General features: G+C 39.1%; 3 protein-coding genes across 4 annotated transcripts in view; 1 reads left to right on the forward strand and 2 right to left on the reverse strand.

Annotated features, from left to right (window-relative positions):
* Positions 1–1,412, reverse strand: part of LOC104955334 (calcium/calmodulin-dependent protein kinase type 1D-like) — an 18,289-nt gene extending 16,877 nt beyond the window's left edge. Inside the window, exon 1 of the mRNA XM_010782651.1 lies at positions 1,281–1,412. The gene's annotated coding sequence lies outside the window, so the exon portion shown is untranslated. The remainder of the gene's footprint in view (positions 1–1,280) is intronic.
* Positions 1,413–4,203: 2,791 nt separating this feature from the next.
* cdc123 (cell division cycle 123 homolog (S. cerevisiae)) lies at positions 4,204–10,972 on the reverse strand. The gene is made up of 14 exons (XM_010782652.1): positions 10,951–10,972; positions 10,779–10,863; positions 10,498–10,569; positions 10,305–10,362; positions 10,125–10,157; positions 9,804–9,899; positions 9,530–9,636; positions 9,187–9,238; positions 8,914–8,989; positions 7,764–7,886; positions 7,592–7,620; positions 7,405–7,509; positions 6,100–6,237; positions 4,204–5,334 (listed from the first exon to the last, which is right to left on the reverse strand). The coding sequence occupies exons 2-14, from the start codon at positions 10,850–10,852 to the stop codon at positions 5,275–5,277; spliced, it is 1,023 nt and encodes a 340-aa protein (XP_010780954.1). The 5' UTR covers positions 10,853–10,863; positions 10,951–10,972; the 3' UTR covers positions 4,204–5,274.
* A 539-nt stretch (positions 10,973–11,511) lies between these two features.
* The window catches only part of nudt5 (nudix (nucleoside diphosphate linked moiety X)-type motif 5), a 3,145-nt gene continuing 2,014 nt past the window's right edge, over positions 11,512–12,642 (forward strand). Inside the window, exons 1-4 of one of the 2 annotated variants that reach the window (XM_010782654.1) lie at positions 11,512–11,595; positions 11,857–11,930; positions 12,370–12,437; positions 12,519–12,571. In XM_010782654.1, coding sequence (XP_010780956.1) covers positions 11,874–11,930; positions 12,370–12,437; positions 12,519–12,571 — 178 coding nt within the window. In that variant the 5' untranslated portion in view covers positions 11,512–11,595; positions 11,857–11,873. Of the gene's footprint in view, positions 11,690–11,856; positions 11,931–12,369; positions 12,438–12,518; positions 12,572–12,642 lie in introns of both variants that reach the window. The other variant, XM_010782653.1, reaches the window with a different exon arrangement.

Below are 12,642 nucleotides of genomic sequence, written 5' to 3' on the forward strand. Positions count from 1 at the left end.
ACGTACTACTACTACTACTACTACTACTACTACTACTACTACTACTACGTACTACTACTACTACGTACTACTACTACTACTACTACTACTTACTACTACTACTACTTACTACTACTACTCTCTCTCTCTCTCTCTCTCTCTCTCTCTCTCTCTCTCTCTCTCTCTCTCTCTCTCTCTCTCTCTCTCTCTCTCTCTCTCTCTCTCTCTCTCTCTCTCTCTCTCTCTCTCTCTCTCCTGCACCTCTCCAGTTATTTAAACAGCTGCTGTCAATTTCACGAGTAGAAAACATCACTTCCCGTCAGATCTTTCAAAAATAAAAGCCTGCATATTTACACAACGTGGAACATGAATACATTATTATTTACACATTACAGATTTGTTAAGATGTTCCATAATGTTCACAATATAATGCGTATATTACCATTATTAGGACTAATATAGTAAAGCCATACATCATACATCAAATGTATGGGTTAATATATATAATATATATATATATATATTATATATATACAGCTCTGGAAAAAATAAAGAATCCACTGCACAGTTATCAGTTTCTTTGGTTTTACTAATTAGAGTTATGCCTTTAAGTAAAATTATCATTTTTTCTTTTATTCTATAAACTACTGACAACCTTTCTCTGTGTTGGATTGGCTGACATACATGTAGAGATTGAGATTAAAGAAAAATGTGCAATAGTCTTTTAGTTTTTTCCAGAGCTGCATATACCCTAAGATAAACAAAAAACAATCAATTCAATTGGAAAAGCGAAGGTCAATTTGATGACTCTGGTGATGTTATATAATACAAAAATAATAATTTGATACAAACCGAGCCTTTTCCATGACAGCCAAACCCCAAAATGACCTCTCATCTCCTCTCCAGACACTATTTAGTTTTTACTATTTCACAGGTAGGCTAAAGATTTGTTTGCCAAATTTGAGCAATTTCAAAAAACATTTCTCACATTTCTGTTTTATTTTTAAAGCAATTTCCCCAAGTTTCCTGTAATACGCTGTTACGCATGCGTAGCTTGACCGCGGTCCTGCATGTCTGACGTCAAACGATTTTCGGGTTTTCCTCTTCTGCACAACAACTTGATGCGTTTTATTTCATTCACTACATGCTAAACTGTGTACAATAATACTAAAACGGAGCCATATTTTGGCAATGCATGTTGTTATGTAGATAAAAAAAAGACCTGATGGGATGCTGCTCTTGCATCTTGTCCGGTAAAAGGAGTGATGGTGTTAGTTCGCAATGCACCATCATGCACTCACTATGGGACCTCCAACAGCAGGGCTCCACACAGCGGCACGTGGATCAGCTGTGACCCGGCTGCAGCCTCACCTTCACCGGGCTTAAACCGTGCTCTGATCCCTGGGTCAGCTCTGGCCGGGTAACTGTGTGTGAGTGTGTAGTGTGTGTGTGTGTGTGTGGGGGGGGGGAGACACAGACAGAGGGAGGAGTGGTGGAATGTGTTGCAGCTTCTCATGAGTATTCTAGCTGCAAACTACTGCAGCTCTTCCTCAGCATCAGCCAGGAAACTGCTCTCCCTCCCCCGTCCTCCCTCACGCTTTACTCCAAGTCAGCAGATCTGACCTCCCCTGATGAAAGATGATTACCCAGCTGCAAAAGGAAGGAGGAGGAGGAGGAGGAGGAGAAGCAAAGGGCATCAGATCATTTAAAGAGGATGAAGGTGGAGGAAGATGACTCCATGGTGTGCACAGGCGGAACAGAAGCATTACAATGTCCCCCCATGTCATCAATGACTCCATTAAATACATAGACCTGCTCATACCACAGCCATGACGTCTGTCAGTAAACTACGCAGTCAGACACGCCTCGGCAAGAAAGGCCCAGGTGGAGCAAATAAAACAGATGGTGTCACAGTCATCTTTGAAATGTATTAGTAACGCCTGTGAGTCATAAAGTCATAATGTCTGCTGTGAAAAAGATTTCCGAAGAGCAATAGTGAACGATCTAGCTGGTTGAATCAAAACGGAATAATTTTGTTTACTGAGATTGTTGGCCTTCCCTACATTGGGTTATCTTTTTGTGAGATTTACTTTTTTTTTTATTCTTTATTTATTCGGGGTCACATTATATTAAAAGTATCGTTTTGCAAATCATATATTTTTAGACACCCGAAAATGACAAATGAAATACCAAACAAAATTATTCAAATGTGGGTAATGTCCACAGTAATGACTCTTACATGTCTAATATGTGTAATGTGTCATTGTAAAGCGCTTTGAGCACCTGTAAAAGCGCTCTAATACATTTTTTTAATGCATTATTATTATTATTATTATTATTAAATGAAATAAAAACGAAAAAGTACACAGGGGTTGTTTGAAATGTCAAATATCTACACATGTACTCCTGCATTATATTGCATTTAGCTGACGCTTTTATCCAAAGCGGCTTACAATAAGTGCATTCGACCAAGAAGATACAAACTTGAAGATCAGGTTTCATAGAGCCAAAACATTTCAAGGCATCTACTTAAACACACGCACGTACACATATATACATGTATATTTATTATACATATACATACATATACCCATATGCAAGCACACCGACATACATATACACATATACTGTATACATACATATACACAAGCATGTATGTACACAGACATTCACACACATATACATACAACTATATATGCATATATATCAACATACATATATACACACATATACATACACACATACATGTGCACATACATACACAGCTATACATATACATTCAATCGGTGTATAGAGGCACAGTCCAACAAGACATGGTTGTCTTTGGGATATGTAAATTCTCAACTTTTTCCATATTTCCTCAAATGTGTTTTCCTGAAGCCTCATTGAGAAAGTAATTATTTCCTTAACTTCATGGATTTTGTCGTACCAGTTGTCAAGGGAAGGGATGTCCGCTTTAAGTCATTTTCTAGTTATTGCTTTTTTTTTGCTGCAACAGTAAGAATTCCAAATAATATTTTTGTTTTAAGGTTTGTGGAAATTGAATGTACGAGCCCAAATAGAAATTCGTCCCAGTTTAAAGGGATTTTTTCCTGTAGTATTATTTCAATTTCGATATGAATCTTTTCCCAAAAAATTACTATTAAAGGACAAGCCCAAAACAAATGGTAGTGATGTGCTAGCTGAGAACCACATTTCCTCCAGCAGCTGGGGGGACCTAGATGATGTGATGACTGAGCAGGGCTGAAAAAGTACCTGCTCAGCATCTTCCAACTAAACATTCTGTAGGTGCCTGAGCTCGAGATCTTCCATTGACAAGTACAGTCATTTGTCCAGACTTTGTCAGGGATACTTTCTTTGGTTTCGTTTTCCCATTTGTGTTATATGTAGAAAGTATTTTCCTTTTTAATATCTTGAAGAGCTTTGTAAAGTTTTGAGATTACTTTCATCCCTGTGTCTGATGCACTGGTGAAAACCAAGGGCCTTCTGACTGTCTGACAGAGAACTGTTTAAGTAGTGGCGTACCTGTAGAAATAAAATAAAAAATCACCGTTATTCAACCCATATCGTTTTTTTTATTGTTTGAAAATGGGTCATGGTTCCTTTACTGAAGAAATTGCAGTCTGAAGTAAGGCCATGTTTGGCCCAACCTTTACATTTTGTATCTAGCTTGCTCGGGGTAAAATCAAGATCATGTGAGCACCATCTTAATATCTTCATTTCCTCCAGCAAGTCACTCCTGGTAAGGACCCTTAACCATAACTTTAAAGAGAGGTTTATCCAGCGGTTATCTTTTTCCAGTACGTTTTTAACATATATTTTATCCCCTAACCTTGCCTCATGCTCCTCCTGATACATTATTCTCAACTTCTTTCAATCTAGCTCTGTAGTCTGGCTTGCACCAGCAGAACAAGCTTCTTAATTGGGCTGATATATAGTAGTCCTTCAAGCAGGGGAGCGATACTCCTCCCTTGTTTTTTGCTAGTTGAAGAGTACAGAATCTAATCCTTGGTTTCTTCCCTTGCCAGATGTACCTTGATATGGTTTTATCCCATTCATTAAACTGCCCGTCTGTGATTTCAATTGGTATTCTGGAAAAGGTACAAGAGCCTAGGTAGGAAGTTCATTTCCACTGATTCTATTCATGATTCAAAGCTCAGCATTGGGATTAAGTTCCATCTATTTTTATATCTTCTTTTATTTTAAACTATGAACACAACAACATAATAAAGGAGCAATTTATTCATCTTTACAATTCACTAAATGAAATGGATTCTTTTTGTATTATCATATTTCTCACATTACGATTGTTGGTAGAAGGATTGGAGTTCATCGTTGGCTAAACTCTGTATTTACTGGTAAACAGTGAAGCCTATCCTTCACCTGCTGCTGTTCTGGTGCTTTGTTTACAGGCCGATTTTATTTCAAATTATGATCAATTATATATCAATGTGCAACGTACCCCACGCTATTCCCTCGTACACTGAGGAGGTGTAACTCTGATCACACCGGCTCTTTCCATCGCACTGTAATTGCTCTGCCAGGAGTGAAGAAAAAAACCAAGCCGAAATGAAGTGCCCTGCTGTGTGCGCACACAGCTCATTTAGCTCCTGGCGTAATGAGAGATGCTGCGTAAAAAAGAACAATCCATTTTGTAATGTGCCGTTTTTACAGCCCCCCACCCCAGACTGACAGCCGAGCCGATACACGACAACAAGTTTAATGGTGTTCTTTCGAAGCAACAGTCTAAAGCAATGCATGATGGGAAAACAGGACTGGGAAAGAGTGCCTGGAGCGACTTCGGAGCAATGAGTGTGTCAAAAGTGTTCAGAGGGGATAGGCAGGGAGAGATGGAGGAGGAGGGCGGGGGAAATGTAAAGTGACAAACAGCGTTAGTGTTGGATCTGTCACAGCCTCACAACACACTAGTTCAATTAAATGTGTGAGTTCCTTTTAAATCCAGCAGCAAGAAAGACAATCAAACTATTAAACACACTTATTTCAAAGTATAAAATCAGCCGTTCTACACAGTGTGAGAGAATACATCCCGCAGCAGTAACACCCCCCCCTTAATAAAGTGCTGGACGGCTCAGCAGTGTCCGAGCAGAACATGAGTCCTCAGAGAGCCGTTAGCATGCTGCGCTAATGTAGCATGTTCCATTAGACTAACACCAGACAGATGTTCAAAGACCTGGAGTACAGCGCGTACCGCTCACAGGCTGAAAGGAAAAATAAGCTCTAGCAGGACAGAGGGTGGAGAGTCATGCAGACGACATCGTGTGGAGGGCTTCAGATTCACTTTGGAGCATTTCCCTCTTCCTCCTCTTCCTCAGAAGCTTCCTGTTGGCTTTTCTTCTGTAAAGGAAAAGTCACACTTTACTGTCAGCAGCCAAACCCTTTTAGACTGTGCAATTCAGCAATAGTATCTTATTAATGCTAATACACCAGTAGATATATTGCCATGAAGTATTGTAGTAAAATATGTATAATTTATTGTGTTTAAATAAATATTTTGTATTCTATTTTTATCTTTTATTGGACATTTTATTTTGATTTCTTATGTTAATATCAATATTTTTATTCAAATGTATTGGACATTTTCTTTTTTACTCTTTATGTCAATATCAATATTTTTATCTTTCATTAGACATTTTAAATTTGACTTTTTAGTAAATACAAATATTTATATTCTTTTTTATTCTATTGGAAATTTTAAAATGTGACTTTATGTTAATATAAATATTTTAATTATATTTGATCTTTTAATGGACATTTTAATTTTTTTTGTAAATATAAATATTTATATTTTAATTTCTGAACTTTATAAAAATGTCTATTTTATTGCACATTCTTATTTTAATTTCTTATGTTTTAATAAATACTTGTATTCTTTTTTTCATCTTTTATTTACTTCATTCAAAAATCGAACACAACTTTCCCCAGGATAAATGACGTACTCTGAACATATGCTCACTACTGTCTTTGTCGTTTAACATTAATGACAATACAATGTACGACTACAGCAATGTACTTTGTCCTGTTTCATTACCTTGTGTAGCATAACGGACAATTACATAGTGTTGTGTTGGAGAAAAACAATGACTGATCCTCGACTCTTACCAGTTTGAGGAAGTCCATGAGTTTGTAGGCATCTTCTCCTGTGGAGAGATCCACAAAGTCCCGAGGGATTCTGTAGCTCAGACAGGGGCTGGGCTGCACCGTCACCTCGCTGGTGGTGCAGCGGAACGCCGGGCCCTCCTGCACAGAAAAATAGAGTCACCATAAAACAGTTTGAACTTCTGATTTATTAAAGCCCCTGTCACACTGTCCCGAAATTGACACCCGATGGACACACGATTAAGGAAATCTTCAAATTCGGCTCTGATCGTAACAACATCGGGCCATTCGTGAGGGCATCTTAAGCCATCGTATTGACCGCCGGTGGAGTTTCTCAGGCTCCGGCAGCAACTTCGGGAGCGGTGGCAACATCTTTGGCATCACAAAGCATTGCTGAAGGACCTTGTGAAGGTTCATTTTCGTGTTGACTTCGTGTGTCCATTTTGCCCTTCGTAAGGCATTCGTGAGGGCATCTTGAGCCATCGTATGCCCGCCGGTGGAGTTTCTCAGGCTCCGGCAGCAACTTCGGGAGCGGTGGCAACATCTTTGGCATCACAAAGCATTGCTGAAGGACCTTGTGAAGGTTCATTTTCGTGTTGACTTCGTGTGTCCATTTTGCCCTTCGTAAGGCATTCGTGAGGGCATCTTAAGCCATCGTATGACCGCCGGTGGAATTTATCAGGCTCCGGCAGCAACTTCGGGAGCGGTGGCAAAATCTTTGGCATGCCAAAGATGGCTTAAGATGCCCTCACGAATGGCCCGATGTTGCTACGATCAGAGCCGAATTTGAACATTTCCTTTATCGTGTGTCCATCTGGTTGTTTTAATGCACAACAAAATCATGTAAACATATGATGTAAATAACCCAATTTGTGTTCTGTGAAACTAAAAAGGATATAATATATTATTTTGAAGGCGAGGAAGTTGTTGTTGCTATGGAAACAACATGACGGAGAAAACTTAATATCTTCTACATATAAAGACGGAGAAAGTAAAGAACAAAGTCGGAAAATACCAGTACAGTATCATAATACTTTAACATAATTGTTTGTGTTACTTTCGTTGCAGTTGTATGTCTTAAATGTAATGTAAATGTTGCCTTCGTGTTTGGTTCGGGGCCATCTTCGTGCGAAATTCACAATTCCATATTCGTGTGTCCATCGGGTGTCAATTTCGGGACAGTGTGACAGGGGCTTTAAGAGCGGCCGAAAGTTCACCCTCACTACAAATACTTTGATTCTCTTCTGGGTCTTTGTGAAGCTCCGCACAATGAAGTCTGATTTTAGAAAGCGTGTCATGAAAGCTCACCTGTTGCTGGGAGATCTCCCCTCCTGACCTCAGCTCCTCCCAGCTGAAGAGCAGAGAGTCTGTGAGCGCTCCGAAGGGGTTCAGGTCTATCAGCCACACCCTGCCCTGCACACACACACGAAGTGTAACTCAGTTTGCGAGTGACTATTTTAAAGTGGACTATGTCAAAATGCATCAGTGTGCTCACCTCACTATCTCTGTAGACGTCAAACACAACTGTAAAACAGAAACACAGTCATCTTACATTTGCATCAACACACGTCATATTTTTGAATAGAGACACATTGGATCTGTGTTTTCTGCTTTTCCTGCTGTGTGTTAGTGGAGCTTGGCACAGACAGAGGAGGGGAAACACTCACAGTCTTCGTCAGGGAAGTTGTACTGGACGTGCTGGCTGAAGAACTCCTGGATGGCGTGACTGACCTGCTCCTCCTGCTTCAACACGTGATGGTAATACTGTGTGTAGTCCCTCTGGGAGATAGCTGCCAACACAGACACACACCATGAGGGGAGCTCCGATAGGTCCAGCATTAAACACTATATCTATAGCAATCAAACTAATTCCCATTTCAGACATATTCAGCTCAGTTCTGTACAAATCCAGCATGCTAATCCAATTGAGTGGCTCATACTGTGAGATGCATTGTTTCGTTAACAGTTTGTTTAAATACTCTGTTAGCCCTTCATACAAAATGTTACTTAAAGGGGCCCCGTTATGCTTGTTGGGGTTTTCCCTGTCCTGTAGTGTGTTTTATAGGTTTTAGTGTCAATGGTCTGCAAAGGCTAAAATCCTAAAGTTCCCTCCAGAGGTAGTTTCTCTAGAAAAACACCTGGTGACATCACTCCGTAACACTCGCGCTTATTAAATCGATAAGTGCTATAGCTCATTGTATGTGATGGCTAAGGGCTGGGACGTCTCTAAGTGGTTGACCAATCACAACAGAGCCGACCAGCTAACCGATCAGAGCAGACTGGGCTCTGGTTTCAGACAGAGGGTGAAAAGAGGTGCTGCAGCACAGGCAGTATGAGAACAATAAAGAAATCTTTGAACATTAAAAGCATGTAAACATGTCACAGTAGAGGAAGAAAATACACATATGAACCTGAACATTTGCATAATAGGGAGGGGCCATTTAAGAAAAAGTATCAGCACCGAAATATACTGAAGGAACCAAAAGTTAAAGAAAAATAAATACTATATTATTGTATTAAATCCCAGTTTGTAAATGTTGTGCTTAAATCTATTGATTACTATGTAGTGTAATGTAATGTTCAGATTCTATATAATAAGTCAGAATGTTTTAGGTAAGTAACTAGTGATTAATGTCAGATTAATGTAGTGTAGTAAAAAGTACATGTTTTTCTTGGTTGTAGTGAAGTCAAATGAATTAGCAGAACATGATTATACAGGGTTATATTACATAATTGGTTGATAGCAATCACTGCTTAATTAGTATATTGATTTTCTTTCCAAAAATCCAGAATGAATTGTGGACGCAGAGTTTTTACCGATCAGTTTGTTTTCTCTCACGAAGCAGCGAAACTCTCCGCCAGGAATCAGCTCGCTCCACTTTCTCAGGACCAGCTGAGGACAGCACAGATATTACAGGATTACTCAATAACAATGAACATTGCACCTATTTCAACATGGAGGAGGTGGTCAAGTCAAACTACATGTTGATAATATAACAGATTTCCCTTCATAGCAAAAGTGACTTTGTAATTGCATCAGAACAACAGATCAAAACACAAGCTAATCAAAATACTGTAGAGTTAAAATACCTCATAGTTAATGACTGGATCTGGGGAGTCCTGGTCACTACATTGAAGGAATCTGCAGAAAGAAATGAAGTTACAATCGCTATACAAAAAAAATATACAAATGTTATGCAGCATCATAAGGGTTGTTTATCGATTCTGATCTGATTATCATTTCTATTTTTATTTTCACTGTCATTTGATCCGCAACACTGCAAACCTGACCTCAGCAAGTTTGTTTTGAACATATTAAATACAATATATCACGTTGACTTCTCTACTCAGGCACACGCAAGCACGCTGTGGATATCGGTTGCCATCTAAATGCGAAATGTGTGTGTTGATGTCGTTGGGAGGAGAGGCTTACGGCTGCGTCAGGTCGTGAGTGATGAAGTCAGAACTTTTGAAGAGCAGGAATATATCACGGAGGCTGTCACACTGCAGGGAACTGTTCAGAGCAATCCAGTTAGCATCCTGACACACACAAAGACAACAAAAAAGCATTGTTAAGTTGTGTCCAACAATGAAGTGGAGCAAAAAACACCAAAACAACAAACAATTTACAGGTTATTTTTTTATTTTTTTAAAAAGGTATATTTTCTTAGGCATACAGTTTTTCATTTGAGTGCAGTTTTATTTACCCGTGGAGCGCTCCAGTTGAGTTTGGGGAAGACGCGCCCGCCCAGAGTGTTTATGGCCTCCAGCACTTTGGAAGTGAATTCTGGGAACTCAGGTGCCTAGACACACAACAACATCATCATAACATGGCGGTCACAACTACTGAATTATAAAATGTGTATGAAAAGAAAGAATGGTATTACTGTAAAATGCAGAGAGCAGTAGCATAAAGTGAGTTACAAAACTGACCAAATCATGCTAATATAGACTGCATAACACATTTTATTAGGCGTCAATAAATGCAACATTTTGATTGGGCACAGATCAACATTCAAAGTACGTACAGTGACAGTGGTGGTTGTCTCATCGTCTGACCACTGGAGGGAAGGAGAAAAAACAGCTAAATTAAATGCATGTTGGGATTTACTGTGATATCTATATATATTTGAAGTGATAAGATAGGTATGACTTAGAGGGTGTATTTATAAATGGAAAAATAGTGAAAATAGCCTTGGTCTCTGTACCTGAATGTCCTCTTCTTCGTCCGAGTTGCTGTTGTTATTGTGCACATTGTCATGGCCACTGACAGAAAAGAAAGCAGAAAATAATGATTTAGCAGGATTCATATTATGAGTTGGAGAAAATGTGTGTTGTAGATGGAACTGCTTAAAGTCTCGTGGCCTGTTTGTTACATGATGCATGAATAAGGGTCCCTACCTTCCAGAGACTACCAGTGTGCCATCGTCCAGTAAATACTCTATTACATTTTGAGGCAGCGGGAGAATCACACTGCAAAAAAAGAAACAACAGACATGAGAAGAAGAAAGGGGTTTAATGGAGCTGCCCAGAACAAAAGGATGTTATAATACACACGATAATAAATAGAAAGACAGGCAAGTAGCTGCGTTAGGCTTCGGTTAAATGGACTAGCGCTAGCGTTTACAGCAACAACAATGTGCATTTGTCCGGGACTTTCTGTACAAACATTTGCTGTTTACCTTTTAATCGTATGTTTCTTGAATATTGGATACCAAACCGAAAACTGACAGTTGGCCACTTGCTCCTTCTTCATGCTGCAATATCCTGAAATGTAAAACAGTGCAACAGTATATATCTTCCGAACTCCTGGTCCCTAAATGTGGCCGGACCATTGTTATGTAATATATTGACCTTTTTATGAAGCAATGCTTTCCATTTGCGCTGGTATGAATGTATTTTATTGCATTTGAATCACGTTGGTAAACAAAATGAGCTTTATTTATAGAATTATGTATGTGTTTACAGAAGGGGAAGCTTTTGTGAGACGTACGTGTGGGCGTGGTCGGTGAATTTGGGACATAGATCGTTTATTAAAAGAGGAATCACTTAGCACCTTAAAAAACTACATTTGCTTTGTTCAGAGCACACATTTTTACTTTTCCAAATACACATGACATGAGATACTGATTACACCATTGATAAACATTTCAGACATTATTTTGATATTACATGTAATTAGTGCTAAATTAAATGTACTAACAACACTAACAATGGCTGTAGTCAAGCCTTGACAGAGAGCCAATGCACAATAGCAGGATCCTAAAATCAAAGTAGATACATAAAATAATAGTTATTTTTTGTTGTTGCATGTATTGGTGTGCTATTGAATGCCTTTGAAAATGCAGAAATTATACAATATAAGTAGTTAGTTGGGATTAAAAGTATGTATGTTCCCTCACTGAGGAATAAAACTAGTCTCCGGAAGTAGAAGCAGACTGACTCATCGCTTCTTATATATTATCTCTTTCTCTCAATTCATTGCGGTTGGGATTTCACGTGAGTTCAGTTTAGTTTGTTCGTTTCTAGTGTATGATTAGTGTAAGTGAAAAATACATGATCTCTGGCAGTATAACTGACTATAAGCATCTAGGTAATGGTACCCGAAGAGAAAAGCTCAAAGTTTGGCTAATTTTCAATCCTATGATCACAGCTCTCGGTGTTTTTTGTTAAATCTGATTAGTTTTATAGCTTAACTTGTAATCAACATATTCGCCTTTTGATTTGAAGCTTTCTCACTCGACTTTCCTCCGTTTGCAGATATCCAGAGAGTGAAAATGAGCAACCCTGAGGCCCCTAAAGAGACTTGTGCTCCACACGTAGTGAAAGAAGAGGTAACACTGCGTCTGTTTTCAGGCTTTATTTGTGTGTCTAAACTATAACTTATAATTTCTCATAAACTCATATTCTTTACCAACTATTATCCCCAATCCTAACTCATCAATGTGTAATATCAAGCAATGCAAAGCAGCATATTATATATTTCAAACTATTTTTAAAGATATTACTGATTTGTCATGCACACCACTGAGGAATATCTTCTAAAGTAGACACTATTACACAATTCAAACCAAATTGGCCCTTTGATTGATCATTTTTAAAATCATCCCACGAGTACAATGATTTTAATGTATTCATTTCGATAGCTTTTAAGCTGAAATACCCTTTCAGTACTCACACTGCTCTGTAGGAAAGCTTCTGCTGGTTACTTGTGACATTGATTGGCCGTAGAGACATTGTGATTACAGAGTAGCATGACTTCATCTGTTTCAGCTCCTGGCAGCAGGACAATGGCTGAAGCTGGAGAAGACGACCTATGTGGACCGTTCCGGAAGTACCAGGTACTGTCCGCTCTACGACTGACACCACTTCATTATCACACAAGTTTCCCGCTAACACTTCATCCTGTTTTCCTCCACCAGAACCTGGGAAACCGTGAAAAGGACGACGAGGCAAACCAACCCAAGTGCAGATGGTATGCGTTAGCCCCTCAGTGTAATCTTAAGTAAAATGGAGTTTGCAGGCTGTAACGCTTTCCCCCCCCCC

Source organism: Notothenia coriiceps, unplaced genomic scaffold, assembly GCF_000735185.1.
Source record: "Notothenia coriiceps isolate Sejong01 unplaced genomic scaffold, NC01 NC01_scaffold00024667, whole genome shotgun sequence".
Taxonomy (NCBI): Eukaryota; Metazoa; Chordata; class Actinopteri; order Perciformes; family Nototheniidae; genus Notothenia; species Notothenia coriiceps.